The sequence below is a fragment of the Dermochelys coriacea genome, chromosome 2 (assembly GCF_009764565.3).
Source record: "Dermochelys coriacea isolate rDerCor1 chromosome 2, rDerCor1.pri.v4, whole genome shotgun sequence".
In the NCBI taxonomy this organism is placed as follows: Eukaryota; Metazoa; Chordata; order Testudines; family Dermochelyidae; genus Dermochelys; species Dermochelys coriacea.
Window position 1 is genome coordinate 158,736,708 of NC_050069.1, and position 21,024 is coordinate 158,757,731.

General features: G+C 42.2%; 2 protein-coding genes across 5 annotated transcripts in view; both read left to right on the forward strand.

Annotated features, from left to right (window-relative positions):
• Window positions 1-1,028: 1,028 nt before the first annotated feature.
• CHMP5 (charged multivesicular body protein 5) lies at window positions 1,029-15,638 on the forward strand. Its single transcript, XM_038391567.1, has 8 exons — window positions 1,029-1,303; window positions 4,887-4,991; window positions 6,330-6,376; window positions 7,316-7,409; window positions 7,489-7,560; window positions 9,644-9,752; window positions 13,820-13,932; window positions 14,485-15,638. The coding sequence occupies exons 1-8, from the start codon at window positions 1,235-1,237 to the stop codon at window positions 14,533-14,535; spliced, it is 660 nt and encodes a 219-aa protein (XP_038247495.1). The 5' UTR covers window positions 1,029-1,234; the 3' UTR covers window positions 14,536-15,638.
• A 1,865-nt stretch (window positions 15,639-17,503) lies between these two features.
• The window catches only part of BAG1 (BAG cochaperone 1), a 29,863-nt gene continuing 26,342 nt past the window's right edge, over window positions 17,504-21,024 (forward strand). For all 4 annotated transcript variants that reach the window (XR_006279145.1, XR_006279144.1, XM_043508590.1 and 1 more), the window contains exon 1: window positions 17,504-17,651. Coding sequence is in view for 2 of the 4 variants with exons in the window: in XM_043508590.1 (XP_043364525.1) it covers window positions 17,609-17,651 (43 nt within the window). In the remaining 2 variants the exon portion in view is untranslated. The remainder of the gene's footprint in view (window positions 17,652-21,024) is intronic.

The window sequence follows — 21,024 nt, forward strand, 5'->3', positions numbered from 1 at the left end:
TCTAATGGATTAAAGACCAGGTGGTTAAGGTAATATCTTTTATTGGACTAACTTCTGTTGGGAAGAGATTTCAGAGTAGCAGCCGTGTTAGTCTGTATTCGCAAAAAGAAAAGCAGTACTTGTGGCACCTTAGAGACTAACAAATTTATTAGAGCATAAGCTTTCGTGAGCTACAGCTCACTTCATCGGATGCATTTGGTGGAAAAAACAGATGAAGTGAGCTGTAGCTCACGAAAGCTTATGCTCTAATAAATTTGTTAGTCTCTGAGGTGCCACAAGTCCTCCTTTTCTTGTTGGGAAGAGAGACAAGCTACACAGAGCTCTTCCTCAGGTAACGAATTAGCCTACTAGTGTGAGAATTTGGGGGCACTTTATTGTTTTGGTTTGTCTTTCACAGTGACAAACCAAAGTCTGTTGTTAGCATTACCTGTACTAGGGTGAGGTTCTTTGCTCTATGGATCAAAGTCAGCAGCGTGAGTAATCCTCCATCAACCTGTTATCGTGCTTCCTGCCCCGCTGTAACTGTTTGAACCCTTAGCACTTCCCCGTAGCGGGCAGCTTTGGCGGAAGGGCAGGAAGGGGTGGCCCATTCCGCTTCGCCCTCTTCCTGGAGGTTTCATCCCAGGACAGTCTTTAATTAAAGCGTCATCTTTAACGCCTGGAGCCTCCCGCACGATCCTAGAGCGCTAGCAACCCCCCAGGCCCGGAGAAGCCCCCTTCCTTCAGGCTGTGGCAGGGGCCCAGCCGCGCCCGGAGCGGGGACTGCCAGTTGCCCCAGGGCCTCGGGGCGCTGCCGTGGGGTCTGTGGAGACTGAACTCGGAGGCCCCGGCCCTCCGCGAAGGAGGATTTCGCTCCCCCAGGCCAGGGGCCGGAGGGCGGCGCCCCCCAGAGGCGCGGGGGAAAGGCCGGTCGGGCTGGGGGCAGGTTCCGACCCCCGCGGGGGCGCGGGCTGCAGCGGGCCCTCTGATTGGTGCCTCTGTCCCCAGCTGCTCCTTTTAGCCCCGCCCCCCAGAGCCAGGGCCAGGCGCCGCTGGCTGGAAGAGCAGCGCGTGGGGTGGTCCGTCGTTACTTATCCAGGCGTGTCCCGCCCTCTGCCGTCGCGGATTGGCTGTCGGGTGCGGCGTCACTAGCGCCGGCGCAGAGCGAACGGCGGCGGCGAGACGGAGCGTTTCCGGGTGTCGCTGACGCCGCCGCAGCCGCCGCGTGTGACTGTCCCGTTCTGAGGCCGCCGCGATGAATCGATTCTTCGGGAAATCGAAGCCTAAAGTGCCGCCGCCGAACCTCACCGATTGCATCGGGACGGTGAGTGGGGGCCGCCCCGCCCCGTGTTCGGGTCTCTGAGGCGGCGGCTCTGGCCCGGGCGAGCGGGGACCATCTCCAGGCGCGGTGCGCGCCCCCCCCCCCACGCCCTTATTGTTATCAGGACCGGCGTGAGACTTACCCCCGGGGACCCAAAATCCCTCCCCCAACTTCCTCGAGCTAGCCACACCCATACGCAGAGCCCCACCCCGAGACACCCGCCGCGACGAGAGAGAGACGCCCCCCAAGAGAGAGAGCGAGACACAACTCCCCTCTCTTTCCCCTCCCCCAAAGAGAGAGAGAGAGAGAGACTCCTATGGAGAGAGCGGGAGGGCACCTGACACACACACACACACCAGACAGACACACAGTGACTCCTATAGAGGAGGAGACACCTCGAGAAACATGCGGCAACACCTGGAGGGGGGGGGGAGAGAGAGACCGAGACCCACCACCACCACCCCCCCCATCTGTATTCAGACTCCTATGGACAGAGGCACTCAGAGCCCTGCTACCTCAGTGTTTTCTCTGTTGTTACCGACTCTGTTCATCTTTCCAAGGGCTGTCACACACACCCACACCCCTCCTTTCTTTTCTTGTTCTCTCATAACTTCCCAGTGCCTGCCAATCCCGAACCTCACATTGTGGAAAAGCTGGACTGGGCCAGTGGGAAGCCCACACCATGCAGTTCAAAGGGTGGCCCGGTCACATGAGTACCATCCTCAGGCTGATGAAGAATGATGGGATTGTTTTTAGCACAATCTCTGCCACAGACGAACTTGCTGCAAAACAGAGTAAAGGCATACAGAGATGTGATGGGCTTGTTTAATTGTCCTCTGTTAATACTTTTCAACTTGTACATATTTAAAGCAGTTAAACATGCAGTTGAATACCTGACTGCTATTGTAATATTCTTGCAAGAACACTTAGGAAGACATTTAGGCCATCAGACCACATGCTTTGGTGGTCCTTTTGGCCCTTAAAATATATGAAATGCAATCTTCCAGCAACTTTTGCTTTAGGGAGCATACCTTTCCGCTATATATTAAATAATTAAAAGATGAAGAAAAATAATATGGTGTTTTGAGGTATTTGTCTAACTTCTTGGAAGATTTAAATTATGCAGCATTTGAGATTTAACAACAAAAGTCAAAAAACAAATAGACTTTTAGCTCTTATGGTGGCAATTAAACCTTCCAAATGTGAACTGATTCTCAACTGTCTTCTGGAATCTGCAGACAGTCTGAAACAATTCTTGTAAACAAACTGCCCCATTAATCTCAATGGGTTGTTACCTTTTCAACCTAATGATAGTCCTGTTAAGAACAGAATTTAGGCGCTCAACTGTGCATAACATGCAATTGCATCAACTGTGTGTGCAAATCAGATAATTGCATATGCTAGTGGACAAATAAACAAATGGAAGAGATGATCATGATCAGTGTCCTACTGAATGATCCTCCTTGCAATTACTTTATTAACTAAAAGTTCTTGGTCTGATTTTCAGTGGTACTCTGTAGAATTATTCTTTAAACAGTAAATCTTCTCCAGTCTTGAAGACAATACATTTGCATAACAGATGCAATATTTAGTATGTACATAACAGATTTCATAATAAGGAAGGAGATGATCTAGTGGCTTTTTAATTGGCCTCAGACTGTCACTATAGAGAGCAATGTACAGCAATGAAGATAATGTACACATTGTGAGGTTCTCAGAAATGCATAACACATATACATATTTAAATACTACGTTATCAATTTTGAACACTCTTCTTTACACCATTTGATGGATAGTCTTAGCTGCTGCCTCAGTCCTTTTCATGTTTCTTTATGTTTAAGTTTGTTCTTTTCTAGTTGCTCAGCAATGTATGACAACTAAACAAGTGTCTGTGGATGATAAACTGTAAGGGTACAATTGGTGACCATGATGAAAACTTATGAAGAGTTGATAAAGACTTAATTACCATCTCCTTTTTCAATATAAAAATAATTCCTAGTGCAGCATGGACTACAAGTAATGCATAATATAACAATCCTTACCAAATTCAATTATGCTGTGATATACTTATAAACAGAATGCAAATTATCGAGGGAGGTAATTCAATTTTAAATTAAGTCAGGGTTCACCCCAAAACAGTTACTGAAAATGTAAGAGTACTCTTCACCCTTTTCTTTTTCCTGACAGTTTATATTGGATTGTACATTGTTGTCTCTTATTATTTACTCCTGGTGGGAATTTAATTTTTTAGGTAAAACAACAGAAATTAGTAGTTTACTTCAGACAAGTAGTCAGAATGCTTAGTTTGGGGCGCAAAAAGGCATAACTAGAATCTTAGATACGTCTTGAGAAACAGAAGTTTAATATTTTGTTTTGGAATAAACTTATTAGCTCTCACCATGGGCCTTTCCTCTGGAGATAAATGAAGTGCCTCTGTGCCTGTATCATTCACTTGTGCAGGAAAGAAAGCAGTTTAATGATGAAACTCCTCTGTGTATGTTAACTGGGATTCTTCTTAGATTATGTGGAGAATTTTCTCCTACTTCGGACACACAAGCTTTTTTGTATATCAGTGGTTTAAACATAGAATTTAAAGGCTCTGGACTCGGAGGTTTAAGTCCCAATACAGCCAGGTCAGTCCTTTGGAGGCAGATAAACTGAGTTACATTGCAAAGTGCATGGAGGAATCTTTCCAACATCACAGTAAAAACTGAAGTTCTGTCTGTTCTATGTACGGTAATTATGTATACCATAGAATCTAGACTAGGAGGGTCTGCCTCAGTGTCTTATTTACAATCATACTGTTATCCAGAATGATGCGCGCTAGTTGTCCAAATAATAATTGTCCTCCCTCCCTTGTGAGGTTGGGTAGATGGATGTTTGTGGAGAGCTTTAGGACTCTTTAAGAGTTGTTTCAAGGCTCCATAAATGTAGAATATTTTAAAAATATTCTACAATTTATTTTCTTTTTATTAATAAAGCAGCTGGCATAGTGGAAAGCTTAAAGTAAATCTTTCAGTGCCAGCTGCAACCAGGCATTTTGTCTCTAGTGTGGAGAGAGCTGCTATCAATTGCTCTGCATAGAAAATGCCCCTGGCAATAGTATATTATCAATGTCCTCCTCCATACTGGTGTATACTGTCTCTTTTTGTTTAGAGAAAAATGGGTCTAACAGAAGGATAAATGCACCAGAATTAAAATGTTGACTGATTACCTATAATCAGATATTATGATACAAATTGAATTTGCAAATTTAATGTCATTATCAATGAGTAAAAATGTAGTATGACTGTGTGCCCCTCTCTAGTAGTAATTCACAGAATGAAAAGCTAAGTTTTCTTTGAGACACTTCTCTGAATACATATAGTCAATAAAGCCTAGTTTTTTAATTAATGCTATTTGGAGGAATCTTCGCCACCTTTTGTCATCTAATTGTCCTTTCCAAAAACCTTTTGACAGTTTAAGTCTAGTTTGTATAACAGCAAGTCTGTATGTGTGAGCACATTTTACTTCAAGGACTACAAGTGCCTGGAAAAAATCTTGAGTGTTGGCAATGAATTTTTTGTCTGTCTTCCTTGTACCAAAGGTGGATAGCAGAGCTGAGTCAATTGACAAGAAAATTAGTAGGCTTGATGCAGAACTGGTGAAGTATAAAGATCAGATGAAGAAAATGAGGGAGGGGCCTGCAAAGGTAAGAATCCTATTTGGTGTACACGTAAGAAGGTGAAGTGACTCACACTTTCAGTCTTTCACGTAATGGAGCAATGTCATAACTAGTTCTTCAGGTTCTTAGAAGTATCATTACAAGTGCTTCCTGCAATCTTGGGAGAGAGTGGGCTACTATAAGCTTGTTTGTATTCTCAGCTGTTTCCCAGATCTGTGCCATATCCATTGCTAGTCTTGAAATAAAGTTGCATTTTCATAATGCTGCTCTATGTAAAACTCAAATGTGGCTACAAAGTCAAATACTTTTACTACTTCCTTTTTATATCTACATCAGGCTGTTCGAGATGGTAGGCTTGGTCCAGCACACTCTGGCCATCCAGTCACACTGTTAAATTGGGTCTTCCTCTGCACTAATCATTGTCTCTCTTTTTCATAGTTGTCACAGAGATTTCACTAAATTGAACACCTACAATGGGAAACATTAAAATGTCAGTAAAATGCTAAATGTAAACTTTATCATTTTTTTTTCCTGAGAGGTGCAAATGAGATCTCAGTGTGGTTAGGAATAAAGATGAAAGTGGGACCAGTTTGCTTACTTTAAGGTTCTATCAGGTAGAGCTTGCAAACCAGAATATGGAGAACCGTGGTGTGAGGAGGGGAGGAAGCAAGGAGAAAATGCAAGAACTTGGAAGTACAATCTGGGTATCCCTGTGAAACCAGTAGGCTCCCTTGGGAGAAGGGAGTCTGAGTTCCTTTTCTTGCTTTCTCTTTCTCCTTCCCCTGCGGCTCTGAGGTAAAATCTGCAGGGCAGTCTCCTTGGTTCAGTTGCGTATGGAGGAGGTTCCAAATCTTTCAGAAATGGATAGAGGGGGAAAACCCCATGAACTTGAGAAATGGTGCAAACACCTAAAGGAAACAACTATTAACAAAGTTTAGTTTAGTTTGAGTTTTAAAGTGAATGGAAATTCTTAATGCATGTAGTGAAACACTGATAGCACCTTATAAAGCATTAGTTTGTTGATACTGACCATTGAAATGCTTTTGAAAGGTAATGTCCAGAGAAATTTGCCATTTATTTGAGTGTGTTCTGCTTTTTCAGTGTCTGTTTTCCTTTATTTAAACAGAAGTTAAATGGGGTTTCATTATTACCAACAATAGATATGCCTGTTTCAATATTTACTTTGAGTATTCATTATGACTGTTAACTGTGTGTGTTTAACAGCTCTCATAATTTGAAAGAAAGGACCTCTCACAGTGTGTTTAAAAAAAAAAATTGTGCATTAAATATTGTAATAGTGTAACCCAGAGCAATTAAATTGTTACCTTTGTTTTTACTAACATCTGGCTGTCATGTCTCTTTCAGAATATGGTAAAACAGAAGGCTTTGAGAGTATTAAAGCAGAAGCGAATGTAAGTTTTCAAAGTTTCTTCATCCTTATTTAGTGAAATACTGTTTGGTTTGGGGAGGATTGACGCACTTTCCACTTCCTCTTCCATTTCTGTGCCGTTTCTTATGAGTATTCTTGCAAACAAATCCATTGGAGAAATCGCAGCCAGATGTTTATAAACATCCAGTTTTTGATCTTGAAATATCAAAGCTAAAAAATGTCAGTGTCAGCATGTCTGCATTATTTGTATAACAATATATAAATAGGTTTGGTATTTAATATGCACATAATATTATATAATGTGCAGTACTGTACACCTGGAATTAAAACAAAATGACTGGGAAATCACTGAAGTTACACTCGAGTTTCTGAGTAGCAGCCATGTTAGTCTGTATTCGCAAAAAGAAAAGGAGTACTTGTGGCACCTTAGAGACTAACAAATTTATTTGAGCATAAGCTTTCGTGAGCTACAGCTCACTTCATTGGACCCTATTTACATTAATTCTTATGGGGAAATTGAATTTGCTTAACGTTGTTTTGCTTAAAGTGGCATTTTTCAGGAACATAACTACAACGTTAAGTGAGGAGTTACTGTAATGCACTCCTCCCAAATTTGTCAGTTTATATCCCAACCAAGCACAGTATATAAAACTGTGTAAACATGGGCATGCATGGTTTCCAACCATCTAAGGAAAAGTTTAATTCTGCATTCAGAAATAGCTTTATCAAGTTACAGACATAAATACATAGTCATGTTCAATGGCCCTTAGAACAAAATTAAAATGACTATTACTGAACACTATTTACAAATAAGTTAAAGAGCAAAGTTGCCTTCTGTTTTTGTTTCCAAGTTGGAAAAGTACTGTTTGTCTTAGGTATCTTGTGAATTTCATTAGGGTTACTTACAAGTTGTATGACATACAGTAATGTTTTAAATACAGCATTTGTAATATTTTAACAGGTATGAACAACAGCGGGATAATTTGTCACAACAGTCTTTTAATATGGAACAAGCCAATTACACCATCCAATCACTGAAGGACACAAAGACAACGGTATCGGTACATTCATTTCAAGTTTACTTTATTTATAAGTGCTGCAGAAGATACAAACCTCTTGTTTGACTCTTTCTAGGTTGATGCTATGAAACTGGGGGTGAAAGAAATGAAGAAGGCTTACAAGCAAGTCAAAATTGATCACATTGAGGTGAGCATTTGTACTGCTTACTACTAAACTATCCAAATATACCGTTAAAATGCTAAATAGTGGCTATTACTGTGTGCACACAGTTTATTTGGGATTAAACATTCATTGTCTATACCAGAGAGAACAGTGAAAATGAGCTAAATGCACAGCTGATTGCTTCCTTCAGAAATGGGCAGCTCTACAGCTTTTGTTAAAGATGAAACTGATTTTCTATAGGCTGCTAATCCTGATCATGTGGATTTTTAATTCCTCTGACTGTACAGCCCAGCACTTGGCTTTCAATTCATCTGAGTTATCCCACCGGAACTACATTTCTGCTCCAGCTACTTTTTCCTCCCAAACTTTATGATGATTTGAACTGGTTATGTCCTCCTCCCACTTTTGTTTCCTAATGTTCTTCCATGTTACCTTTGTTACTTCCCTCCTTCCAAATCGGTTCACAGTGTTCCCAACCTCTCCTCCTGGTACCTTCTGAAAACACAATTCCAAGAGGCCTATAAGGCGTAGTCCTTCCCTAAGAAGTTTTTTTTTTTACTAAATAACTATGACTTTACCCCCAAAAATAAAGTGCAAAGGTTTAAAACACATTCTAAATGTGACTGCTGCATCATCTTTTTGGTGTATTCTATCACAGTGTCTACATTGTAAGCCCTTTGGGGGCAATGCTTGTTGTCTTATCTGCGTAAGCATTTAGTGTAAGATTTACACTAAAATCTGTTGTTTTTTTTTTTTTTGTTTTGTTTTGTTTTTTTAATTGATTGACTTCATCATGGCACAACTCAAGTTAGTCCTCATCCTTTAGAACACCCAGATAAGCTTCTGGCTTCCTCAAATTTCTGTACTTGAGGCTGATTCTTTCCAGGCCTCCCAATTAGCGTCTTTATAAGTATTAGTTACAAAGATGGATATATCCTTAGCACTGAACATAAATGTTTCTATGGCTTTCAATTTTGGGTTTCTTCTTCCTTGTCTATAAATTGTTAAAAACCCAAGTGTCTGAGCTGAAAATATTGATAAAACAAGAGTTTGATATATAATACTATACTTGGAATTGTGGGAAAGACTTAATTATCTTCTAACTAGACAATCATCCTAATGTGGAACTACTTCCATCTTCTCAACCCTGTTGTTAAAAATAATAATGCTTTGGATTGTCCCATAATGTCACTGGGCTGATGACTTTGGGTATGGCTTTTAAGATCTGACCTTAATATCTGACGTAGTATTTTCCATGGGAACATCCATTTCCAAGTCTACTGGTTTTTGGTGTGTTTTGTGAAATCCTATCTAATCACATTTCCCCATTCTTCCTATCCATTTTGGTTTTGTCACTTCATTCTTTCAACTACTTCTGATCCCGCCTCCCCCCCTTCATCAGTGGCATGAGTTTTACAGCTAACATTCCTGCTCTGATCTCTCATGCTTTAAATGTCCTTTCAGCCCACTCTAGAAGCTTCTGACCCCATTCTAGAACTTCCAGCCATCTAATATGGCTTTACCATTGATTTTGACTGGCTTCATTTGCAGTCTTAGAAGTTTGTTTTTAGTATACAAAGAATCTATTAAGCGTGCCAGGAGACTTTCATCATTTTGATATTAATACAAGTGAGGAAAAAATGGTCACTGCACTTCCACACTAGAATTCAGTGTATGAAATTTAAAAAAATCTAATTTAGTTTTGCTTTTTAGTATGTGCCTCATATCTTCCATCTTCCTTCTGCTATCTAATACTAGATTCTGGGTTTTTTTTAAGTCTTTTTTAAATTCACTCTGGAGAAGTATAAAACAACCTGCTATGTTCAGAGATTTTGGTGCCAGTTCCCCTCCCTCTATTCCAGTCCATTTTTATATATATTTTTTTTAATTGCTGAGAACCCAGAGGGTTACACCAAATGCATAATTAACACAATATTCTATTTTTATAATAATTTCAAGCAGGATTTATAAATTAAAAAGGCCCAGTAGAGGAGCTTGTTCTGCATCATTAGCTCGAGTCACTTCTGAATTTCAGTGTATAGTTATAGTTGAATCAGCTTGTAACTCTGCAATTGGGACAAGTGTAAGTTCTTTGTTACTACTACAGGACATACAAGACCAATTGGAAGATATGATGGAAGAAGCCAGTGAAATCCAGGACGCACTGGGTCGTAGTTATGGAACACCGGAGATTGACGAAGATGATTTGGAAGCAGGTTAGTGAGTATAGGGAGAGTCAGTGGTACTTTTAGTTTCTGCAAGAGCACAATTTCTTAGCCCTCCCCCCCGCCCCCAAAGAAATTAGCGATAGCTGATTATTTTGAACTCTGAAGCTGCACAGGCAAAAGCACAAGTTAATGTATTTAATAACTGATATTTGTAGAATTCTGTGGTTACTGAAGAAAAAAATCTTTTCCGTGGGGTTAATTCTAGTTTCTCTCTAGTGCTTTTATGTATCACTAATTGTCTTAAGTAATTTGTTTGGCTCAGATATAGACGGTTGTTGCTTCTTTATTGGAGCAGATTCCCTCTCCCTCAGCTTTCTGAATATGAATCCTTCCGGCATTGTCAGATGTTGCTTAGTGCACAAACAATGCTCCACCATCCCTGTTGATCCTGGGCCACCATTTGCATGTCCTCTTCGTTGTGAAGCCCCATAAGTTTTCCTTTTCAGAGTTGTATTTGGTGGAGGAATTCTGTCAGTTGGCCCTGTGACGGGATCCCTGGGGTGCAGCCTGGGTGCACAGATGCTGACTCAGGCATCCTCTCCCAAGTGATCAGTGAGGAGACATTTCTGTACTTTCACTATTCCTTCCCCAGTTTCCTCCTCTGGGCCCCTCTCTAAGACACGTTGCTCTGTGCTCCCTAGGAAGGGGTCTATCCCTCGTTCAGCTGCAAACTCTGCCAGCTAACAACTGGGACAGTTTCCTTAGCCATTGACAATACCTCTCCTGCCCCCGATCCTGAGGGCATGTTGCCTTCTGCTGGAAAGGAGCTAATCTCAGCCCTTCTTATACTTGGAAGCATGTGACTTCCCTGTGTTACAAAGTCACGGGAATCCTCACCCAACTCAGTGGTTTCTGAGATTCTGCCTCTTCTTTGGTTTCTCCTCTGGGAGACATTTATCTGTGCTCCCTAGAGCTGGATCTATCTCTGGTTCAGCTGCAACTTGCTGGCAACTAACAACCTGGACAGTTCTCTCCCTGGCAGGCATTACACCCCCATCCCTTCCTGATGTGGTGTTGCCTCCAGCTGCTGTGCAGGAACTGGTCTCAACCAGCCTCCCACCTGGAAGCATGTGGCTTCCCCCTGCTGCAGAAGAATCAAGGAGACTTTCACATTCTCTCAGCAGTTCCTGAAACCTTACCTTTCTCTTGGGAGTCCCAGCATAAAACTCCCTCCTGCTGCAGGCAAATATTTTAACCTGAGCTACACGGAAAAAATCATTACCAAGAAGCAGGTTGATTAGAAGGTGTTCCATTACCTCCACAGTCAAAACACTTTCCAAACCTTCCCATGCCACATGGATTTTAGCTAGTGGTACGAGGAATCTGCTTTTTCCCACCCCCACCATTTCTGCCATATGGCCAGGTAACATATTGGCCTTTTGGACCATACTCTGCTTAGCCAGAGAGATCTGGGCCCCTGTATCCCTTTGCCCCAAGCATTCCTTGCCATTAATTTGGACAAGCTTAACATGCTCCATATCTGGTTCTGCAGAGGCTAATCTCACAAAACCAATATGATAGGTTTTGATTGCCTGGGGGGTTTCTATATGGAGGACAGCAGAACTGACATGAGCTATTGGTTGCCTGCTTCCTCTTAGCATAGGGCATTTATTCCTCAGATGATCTGTGGAATTGCACTGATAGCACCTTTTGGGCTCTTCTGTTTTTACAGGAGATTTGGGATGAGGGTTAGAGGAATGGCTTTGGGGAGGTGAGTACCCAGCCTCCCATCCTCTTGCTAGGGATAAAATGGGATCTTCCCTTCCCACCAGCTTTAAACACCTCTTTCAGTGGTTTGTTTTCAGTAGATGTCTGGGTCTGTTCAAAGGCATCAGCTAGAGATGCCATCTCATCCACAGACTTGACATTTTTGTCCTATCGACACTGCTTTACATCAGCCTTGTATATGTCTAAGAAATGCTCTTGAGCCACAAGATCAAACATTCCCTCAAAACTAGGTAACACCTTTGACCCTCACGCACTTTCCCATCACATCTTCCATTTTGTTCACATGTTCCCCATTACTCATACCAAAATCCCTCCTAAGAATCCTAAATTTAACTCTGTTTCAGGGTTAAACTGAAACCGTTGCAAAACAGTGGTTTTTAAATTTACAATAGTCTAAAGCATCCTCAATGGGCATTTCATTAAATACATTCAGAGCTTTACCAGTTAATTTTGCAATCAGGGTAGAAACTCTCTTGGCATCAAGGATTTCATGCACTGCCTGCAGCCTTTCAAATGTGGTCAGATATTCAGCAATATCATCTGCCTCATTGTATGCAGGACATAAATGGGTCCCAATTGTGGATTTTTGGTGTGATGAGAATTGGTGCGTTCTGGTTCTGCTTCTCTAGCAGGTCCAGTTGGTGTTTTTGCTCCTGCTGTTTTCTTTTTCCTCCCGCTTCCTTTCTCTTGCCTCCTGCTTTTCGTTTATCTCCATTTCTTTCAGTTCCAATAATCTCTGGTTCTCCCTCTCCTTTTCTGCAGCCTAAAAGCTCCAATTGCTTCACTGCTTTCAGTTATTTTCCTACTTTTCTGTCCCTACTTCCAAACAGAAAATAACAAACCGGTAGCTTCCTCCTGACTGTCCTTAGCCACCATACGCAAGATCTTTACACCAGTGTATGAAATGCAAATCTTGCTCAGTACAACAAGCTGTATATTTCACCCTGCTCGCCGTGCCACTGGGATGGGGTGCAGCCTGGGACTGTAGGACGCTGTGCCCCCTTAACTCTCTTTAGCCTGGGCTGTCTCTCAATACCTTGCTAGTGACCAGCAGCAAACCTGTTCAGGTGCTGTTATCACTCAGCAAAACTGCATGTGGAACTCTCCCACCCAGCTAGATTGAATGAATGCTCCCAGAGCCACGCATGAATCACACAGGTAAAGGCACCAGCTAAATCCCCCTAGCACTGTACCTCAGGAATATACTGTCTTGCACTGCTCAAGATGGGCGGTGCAAATTTATTAATTGGTTCACCACTTCATCAATGGAAAGTGGACACACACCAGCTTTTGCAAATCCTGAGCAGATTTACCACACGCTTCAGGCAGACTCACTGGTAAAGATAAACAGTAAAACACATTTATTGACTACAAAAGATAGATTTTAAATGATAGGCAAAAAGTCAGTTACCAAAATAAAATAAAATGTAAGCATGCAATCTAAACTTTCAACCTTATTATACTGGGCAACAACTAGATTAAACAGGTTTTCCTCACCACACTGGATATTGCAGTTCATAGTACACAGATTTCACCCTTGAAATCTGAGCCAGTCCCCTCAGTTGGAGTCTTCAGTGTCCTTGTTGTTTGCAGTATAGGTGGGTGAAGGAGAAAGGCCAAGCATGGGCCCCCTGTGTTTGATTTTTATACCCTCAGTCCACGTGCTTGTAGAACACAAGTCCAGGCAGTCTGGTGGCATTGCTGAGTCTCCAGGCAAGGCTGAGCAATTCCCCTGGTGTGGTCTCATGGACGTGAGTCATTAAATTGTAGCTCCCTTGCAGGAGGATGGTTGTTGATGGGTTGGTTGATACCCCGCCCGGTGGTTACTTTCCTTGCTGTTGCCTCTGGGGAGCTAATATGTGACTGATTCCCCAATTTACAGCATGTTTTAGTGACAACCATACAACAGAATTCTCATAACTTCATATGCATTAATGGTATACAGATATGGATAGAGAAATGACTTTTAGCAGACCATAACCTTTCCCCTGATACCTTACAAGGCATGCTTTAGATGCAAGATCACGACTGTATAGAAATGAGGAATATGGGGGTTATAGGGTGCTCCCCCAAGGCATAGAATGTCATAGGCCCCTTTTTGTGTGTTCCTCCAGCTGCCCTATGGCACGTCTGCTAGGGCAGATGCTCTGGTTTTGTTCTTAACACATCCCCCAGTAACTTTCTATACATGGTTGTTTTTTTTTTTGTTTTTTGTTTTTGTTTTTTCCCTTGCAAAAGAAATCCATTGCTTACTTTAACATCACCGTGATCAATCGGTCCTTCAGCCCTCATATAGCTATAACATATGTAATGTAATTAAATTTCAGAACTGGATGCCTTAGGTGATGAGCTTTTAGTTGATGAGGACAGTTCCTATTTAGATGAAGCTGCATCTGCTCCAGCAATTCCAGAAGGCACTCCTACTGACGCAAAAAACAAGGTGGGCCTTTTCCCTCTCATTAAATAAATGTACAGTAAAACTTGTTTTAATCAGTCAATCATGAAACTAATAAAGCTGTTGCTTAATGGAAAGTCTTAAAGGTGGAGCAGAATTGTGCTTAGCATGTTTGGAGATGCTTAGGATAGTCTCTTGTATAGATTTCCCTTGTGTGCTTTGGGAGGCCAACTTTACTGTACAAACTAACGTCTTTCTGCTGTAAAAATCTATTTCCCCATAAGGTACTGATTGTAATTAGTTGAAAGGACTGTCATAGTGTACTTAGCATTTTTACATGTTTTTTATTTTTTTTTTCCAAGTAAATCTAAACCAGCATTTCCCATGCTTTTCCAACTTTTTTCATATGGCTTTTGTATGTAAGCATATGTCAGCTGATCGATGTTCAATTTTCACTTTTTTGGGCTATAATAAAATCAATAAGTGAGGTTGGCTACAGAAAATAATGATGCTCCTATTTGGTCATGTAATCCATAATATAAAATAATCTTAAAGACTGATACACAATTCATTAAACTGTATCTCTTTTTTCCATAGGACGGTGTATTGGTCGATGAATTTGGACTGCCACAGATCCCTGCTACATAAACATGCATTTTTAGAGCACATTGGAAATGGCAAGTTACTTCTTACAAATCAAATTAGCAAAACAGTTTTTGAAATCCTGGAAAACTTGCCTTTTCAGTATAACCTTAATATCACTACAACTTAAAATGCAATAAGAATGGCTGGTGGTGTTTCCTTTCTTGGAAGAAAGTTGATATACTACTGACTTTTCTATTAGAGGAGAAAAATTGGCACCATTTCCTTCAGTGGATGCATTCAGTCTACTAGGTTTTGAGTATCCAGTCTTTTACGAAAGAAGTAGCACATGAAAAATAGTGGTGGCTGTTAATAGTTGAGCTTTGTCTTGATTTGATTTGTATTACATTTCTGTTCTCTGAAACAAACTAAGGTTATGTGGCTGCTTGCCTTCTGAAAGATAGCTTCCTTATTACTTACTGTACTGATTTAATAACAAATGGATGCATTTTTAAGAATACTTCAGTTCTGAGACTCGATATTGTATTTGTAACTCTTAATTACAACTGTAACAAATAAATATATACAAAGGTTATCTTTAACCTTATGTATTCCATTTTGACATAAAAATTTATACCATAGAGTAGCTTATCCTCTTGTGTGGTGTTTTTTGGTAGTAGTTTTAACCTGTCTCTTGTTTCCATCAGTGTCATTCAGCATTTGAGCATGGGCCCTCCCTTAACATGCTTGGTCTAAAGGGGAGGTTGGTCATGATCCTCAAGTTTCTCCACCCTTTCATATATCTCCCTCTTGGAATTCCAAAATAACATTTCTTTAAGACCATTGCTACTGCTGTGCTTCTCCTCGTGTCATGAGTTGGGGCATTACTGCTTTCTCTAACTATTATTGCTCTGTAGATTGTTCTATAACCACTTTTTGCTAGACAAACGGCCATCTCCCTTTCTTTGGACCCATTGGCCAGAAGAGTGAGAGTACTCTCAAACTCAAATCTCCTCTACTGAAGATTGTATTGCCAAGTCTTGTAACAGACTGTCTTTCAGTCTGGCCCAGATAGTTTTCCATTTTTATCAGGAATGAAGTATACAAATGTTTGTTGTACAGAAACTGAAACTTATTTATGCTTAATAAAGATATTTTTCCAACATAAATTTTAAGAACACATCCCTCCTTAATTGTAATGAACAGTTTGGTTTAAAAAAGTAAACTTATTCATATGTAATCAAAAATACAAAATAGTTTACTTGTAACCTTAGTTCTTGCTCGTAAGCTTTTCCTTCAGCTAAAGAAGCAAGACATAAATAATTATAAGCCTTAGAACTGTTAGCTAGTTGGGAACAGAGAGCCCTCCATTAGTAAACTTGTACCTTAGAGAAATGTTGCCTGGAATAGTCTACACAGGTGACATTTTCTTCCCATAAGAGAAACTGAAGGCAAAGAAAAGAATTAGTTGCAGTACACATACCCTTCCTAAATCTAAGTGGTGATGAACATAGCTAAGTACTGTACCTAGTATAAAGCAGAATTTTAAATTATCAGATTTCAAAATGTGTTTAAAATAACATAGATGGAAACTGGATTTTAGATCAGATTGTTTTGGACCTGTATACAGCATTTTATGTAAATCATCTTTTGTTAATTTAACCTAAAGGAATGTAAATAAAACATTGTATTACAGAATTGATATTTTTAAACTATTCAGTGTGGAATCAACTATTTCACACAGATTGTGAAGTGACAACAAAAATTAGATCTCTTTAGGATCACTGTAAATCTGTATTCCCGTTGCATTAGTTGTGGGCGAATTCCAGTTTACTGTGCATGAGAATCCAGTATCATCTGGCCAGGGGAAGCAAATAGTTTTTTAGAATATTGCCCTTTTGGAATTGTTTGGAGATTGTTTCTAATATATTGTGGGAAAGAAAAGAGCTATTAGGCCATAGAACCCATCTCCCCCCATTAGAGGACCCATCAGAAACTAAATTGAAATTGTATAAGATTTTTAGCTAAATACCTAAGATGATTTTTTTTTTTTTTTTTTTTTACAGCGAGCAAGGCAAACTTCTGTTTGAGACATCTTAGAAAGCATGGGATTCCAATTACTATCTTGAACTAAGTTAATTACTAGAGTTGGTCTAAAAATATAAAAGCAATCAACATTTCCGTCCAACATTTTGATGGAAAAACAATTTCAACAGAATTTTTGTTCCATGGTTGACCAGCTGTATTAATTTCCATATTTATTATGGAGACAAGGAGGGGAGATCATTTTTATTGAAACAACTTCTGTGGGTGAGAGAGACGATTCATTAGCTTTCACCGTAGCAGCTGTTAGTCTGTATTCGCAAAAAGAACAGGAGGACTTGTGGCACCTTAGAGACTAACAAATTTATTAGAGCATAAGCTTTCCGATGAAGTGAGCTGTAGCTCACGAAAGCTTATGCTCAAATAAATTTGTTAGTCTCTAAGGTGCCACAAGTCCTCCTGTTCTTTTTTGCAAACGCAGACTAACAGGGCTGCTGTCATTAGGCAAGGCACTGAATTTAGCCCTAGAGCGTGGAAATCTGTCAACTTCATGAAATAAATTCGTTAGTCTCTAAGGTGCCCCAAGTCCTCCTTGTCTTCATGTGCAAAGTGACACCCGAGAATTGGTGCAGGATTGAGGACTAGCTTCTAGGAGGCCTGGGGCCTGTGGGGCGGGGCTTGAGCATCTCCCCTGCGCTGCTGGGGCCATTAGCCGACGAGCAGCAAGCGGGGGCCAGGGGGGCTGCGTATTTGCGCGCCCCGCGCAATCGGAAACGGAGTCAGGCGGGCCCCCACCCCCTCAGCAGCTGAACGCCACGGGGCGAGGACCCGATTTCCACCCAGGAGAGCCGGGACCGCCCTGCGCCTGCGCCGGCTCCTGCAGCAGCCAGGCCGCGGCTCCTGCAAGGCCCCCCCACGCCGTCTGTGCGGCTGGGGGCGGGGGCGCAGCGCGGCCCGCGGGTGGCGTCCCCGGGGGAGAGGCGGGCCCAGCAGCGGCTTCGGCGGTTTCCCCGTCGGCTCCGCAGCGCGGTTTCCGGCCTGCCCCGGAAGCACTTGGGGGCGGCGCTTCCCTGCAAAGGCAGCCGGCGGGGCGGAGATGGCGTCGCCCGGGACCCCGGTGACCGTCACCGTCACCTACAGTAAGAGGCGCCCGGGCCGGGTCTTTCCTGGGCGTCACTGGCTGCGGGCCGGTGTCACTGGGCATCCGCCCCGGCCCCTTCCGGCCCGACCCCACCCGCTCGGGTCCGTGTAGGGGAGCGCTCGCGCCCCGCTGCCGCAGCGGCCTCCCCAGCGGTCAGAGCCCGGGCCCGGCGATGCCCTTTCCCCGCATACCCCGCCCGCGGGTTGGAGCCGGGAGCGGCGCGCCCACAGCCAGGTCCCGTGGCCCTGGGGACACATCGCCCCCAGCGATCAGCGCCGCTCTCTGGCTCCGAGCGTCCCCTGCGTCCGTCCGACCCCGCGTCCACCGTGCCCGGCCTGTGGCTCTTGCGGCGCTGGACCACGCTGTGCTTGCACAACAAATCCCGCAACCCCACAAGGGCTTTGAACCAGCCGCAAAGAATCCTCTTTGCTTTGCCTGGATTTGAATAGGGCAGTGGCAGAAGCCCAAATTTGGGATCGTGGCCTCGTTGCGTTAGGTGCTCTGTACTCAAGGAGGAAGAGAGAGTCCCTGTAATAAAGATCTGAAACAAAACTAATAACAGGTTTCAGAGTAGCAGCCGTGTTAGTCTGTATTCGCAAAAAGAAAAGGAGTACTTGTGGCACCTTTTTTTTAAAACTAACAACCTGATCCTGCAGTCGGGTCCCTTTAGGTAGACTCCTCTGCCCATGTGCAACTAAACTAAACTCAACGGAGGTAACATGGGAGTTAGTGCTCTTTTTTCTGAATATATGCCTAGACAACTGACAAACAAAATCAAGATCTTTTTGGAAAATGTGTCAACAGTTTTGATATATTTAATAAATACAGACAGGCAGTATGGTCTTTTGGATACAGCAACAACTACCTGGGTGAATTTGGGCAAATCGCTTCCCCTGTCTGCCTTTGTTTCATTGTCTGTAAAATGGGGGATAAAGATATTGATCATCTTTTGTAAAGCTTTTTTAAGAGCTACTGATGAAAAGTGTTGTGTTGTTATTATTACCTATACTGTGAAATACCCACGCAGGTAAACAGTACTTGATTTATGGTAGAACAAGAAATCAGACGAGATAAACTTCAAGAAGGCTGATGTTCCTCCTGACAAAAAGGATATAGTAATTCATCATTGTAGTACAGTTGTGCAGTGATCTAAATATTTAATCTATTGACAGGAGCTTTTTGCTGCAGTTTCATTCTGGTTGACTTTACTTCATGTTTACAAAGTAGGGCCCCGATCCTAGTGTTGTAGGTGTGTGTGTGTAAGTGTCTGACAATAACAATGTTGTGTTTCTCTCCCTACCTTTTATTTGTTTTTAAATATCCTGGATTATAATCTGTCTAGGGCAGGATTGACTCTCTCTTTGTCTAGTGCCCAGAGTAATAAAACATCAATTCTAATTTAGCATTGTAATGGAATGGTAAACCGTATTATACTAGTCAGCCACGAGGAGTGTTAAAGGATCTTATAGTGAACATGAGGGATAGCTCAATGGGGGGAGGGATAGCTCAGTGGTTTGAGCGTTGGCCCACTAAACCCAAGGTTGTGAGCTCAATCCTTGAGGGGGCCATTTAGGAATCTGGGACAAAAATGGGAGATTGACCCTACTTTGAGCAGGGGGTTGGACTAGATGACCTCCTGAGGTCCCTTCCAACTCTGATAATCTATCTGGTATGTATTTCTGAGAAGTAAGCTCTCTAGTCAATGTATATCTGATACAGAAGCCTGACCTTCTAGGTGCAACCTTGCAGCCGATCATGTATAAGTACATGGCAGGTGTCAGAAGTAAACTAGTGCCAGAAGAGAACAAACAGAAGGAATAAAGCAACAAAGATTTCAGAAAGCGGGAACAAAGCAACAAAGGTTGCAGGATCTCATCAGTATGGCACTCTTCAATGCCTCACAGAGCTTCTGCTTTGACAGGCCTTCACAATGAACAGTCTGGAAGCAGTATTTTACAAGATCTCGGATTGCTACAAAGCTCCACCAAGAAACTAGAGATATTCAGTTCGCTTCTTTAATCTGTGCAAATGGGAAGCAGGCAGAGCATATCTTTAAATCCTTTGACTTTACTGAAGACTGTCACAAAGATGAGTGTGAGAGGATTCTGCCTATGTCTGATGCATACTTTGTACCTCAGAGAAATGTAGTTTATGGAAGAGCATGTTTTCACTTGAGAATTCAAAAACCAAGGGAATACGCTGAATATTTCATAAGAGCTCTGAAACTGCAAAACTTGAAAATATCAGAGACAGGCTGGTTTTTGGGTTAACAGATAAAAATCTTTCACAACATCTACAATTGAAGATAGACTTCACTTAGTCCTAGCCACTGCTATATAGATAATAAAGTAACCTGAACTAATCAAACAGCAGAACAAAAGGCAGGAACAACTTCAAAACCTGAAATTAGTTTAGAAGCTGTAAACAGATGCTTGAGTGCTAAGAGTCATTATTGTAAAACACCTGAGGCAAGGGGAGAGAACTCGCAGGCTAAGGGGAACAAATTCCAGCCTACATGCACAAGGCATGGAAAAAATAATATCTCAAACTGTATATGGAAACTAATTGTGAGTTGTTTTTTATTTCTCCTTTTTTCCTGGGTGGACAGGTTTCCCCGTAACATTAGCATGTTTGAAGGCAGCCAGTCAAAGCAGAAGGCTCCAAGTTGAATGTGATATCCCTACTGATCAAAGTAATGATCCAACAGATCTTGTTAATTATATGTTTTTTATTATGGAATAGAGAATGGCAAGAAAAGGGTATTAAAGAGTTAACGAGTGAGTTAGTAGGAAAAGTGTGACTATGAGAGAGCAGGAGGGGAGATGAGGCGAGGAAGGATGGAGAAGAGCATGGAGAGTGAATTTGTCAGCAGGGACTTTGAGGAAGTTGGGCAGAGACGATTGGAATAAACAGCTAATCAGTAGAGGGAAAATAATGTGCAGAGGCCGAGTTGTAAAATACGATATACTGACACTATTGCGTGTGGTGGGTGAGACACAGAGGCTCCAGTTGAGCCTCTCCCTGTATTGCTGATGCCCTGGCTATTAGCAGCATAAGTGTCTCTTTGTTCCCATGGACTAAAACCCTTGATCTACTTCTCCCAATCCCAATAATCCGATGGAGGGATAGCACAGTGGTTTGAGCATTGGCCTGCTAAACCCAGGGTTGTGAGTTCAATCCTTGAGGAAGCCATTTAGGGATCTGGGGCAAAAATTGGGGATTGGTCCTGCTTTGAGCAGGGGGTTGGACTAGATGACCTCCTGAGGTCCCTTCCAACCCTGATACTCTGTGAAATATCTGTGAAACTGGATGTGGCTTTTTGGGGACTTTTGCCAATCAAGTCTGGATGAGCCTTGCCCACAGTCCTCTGC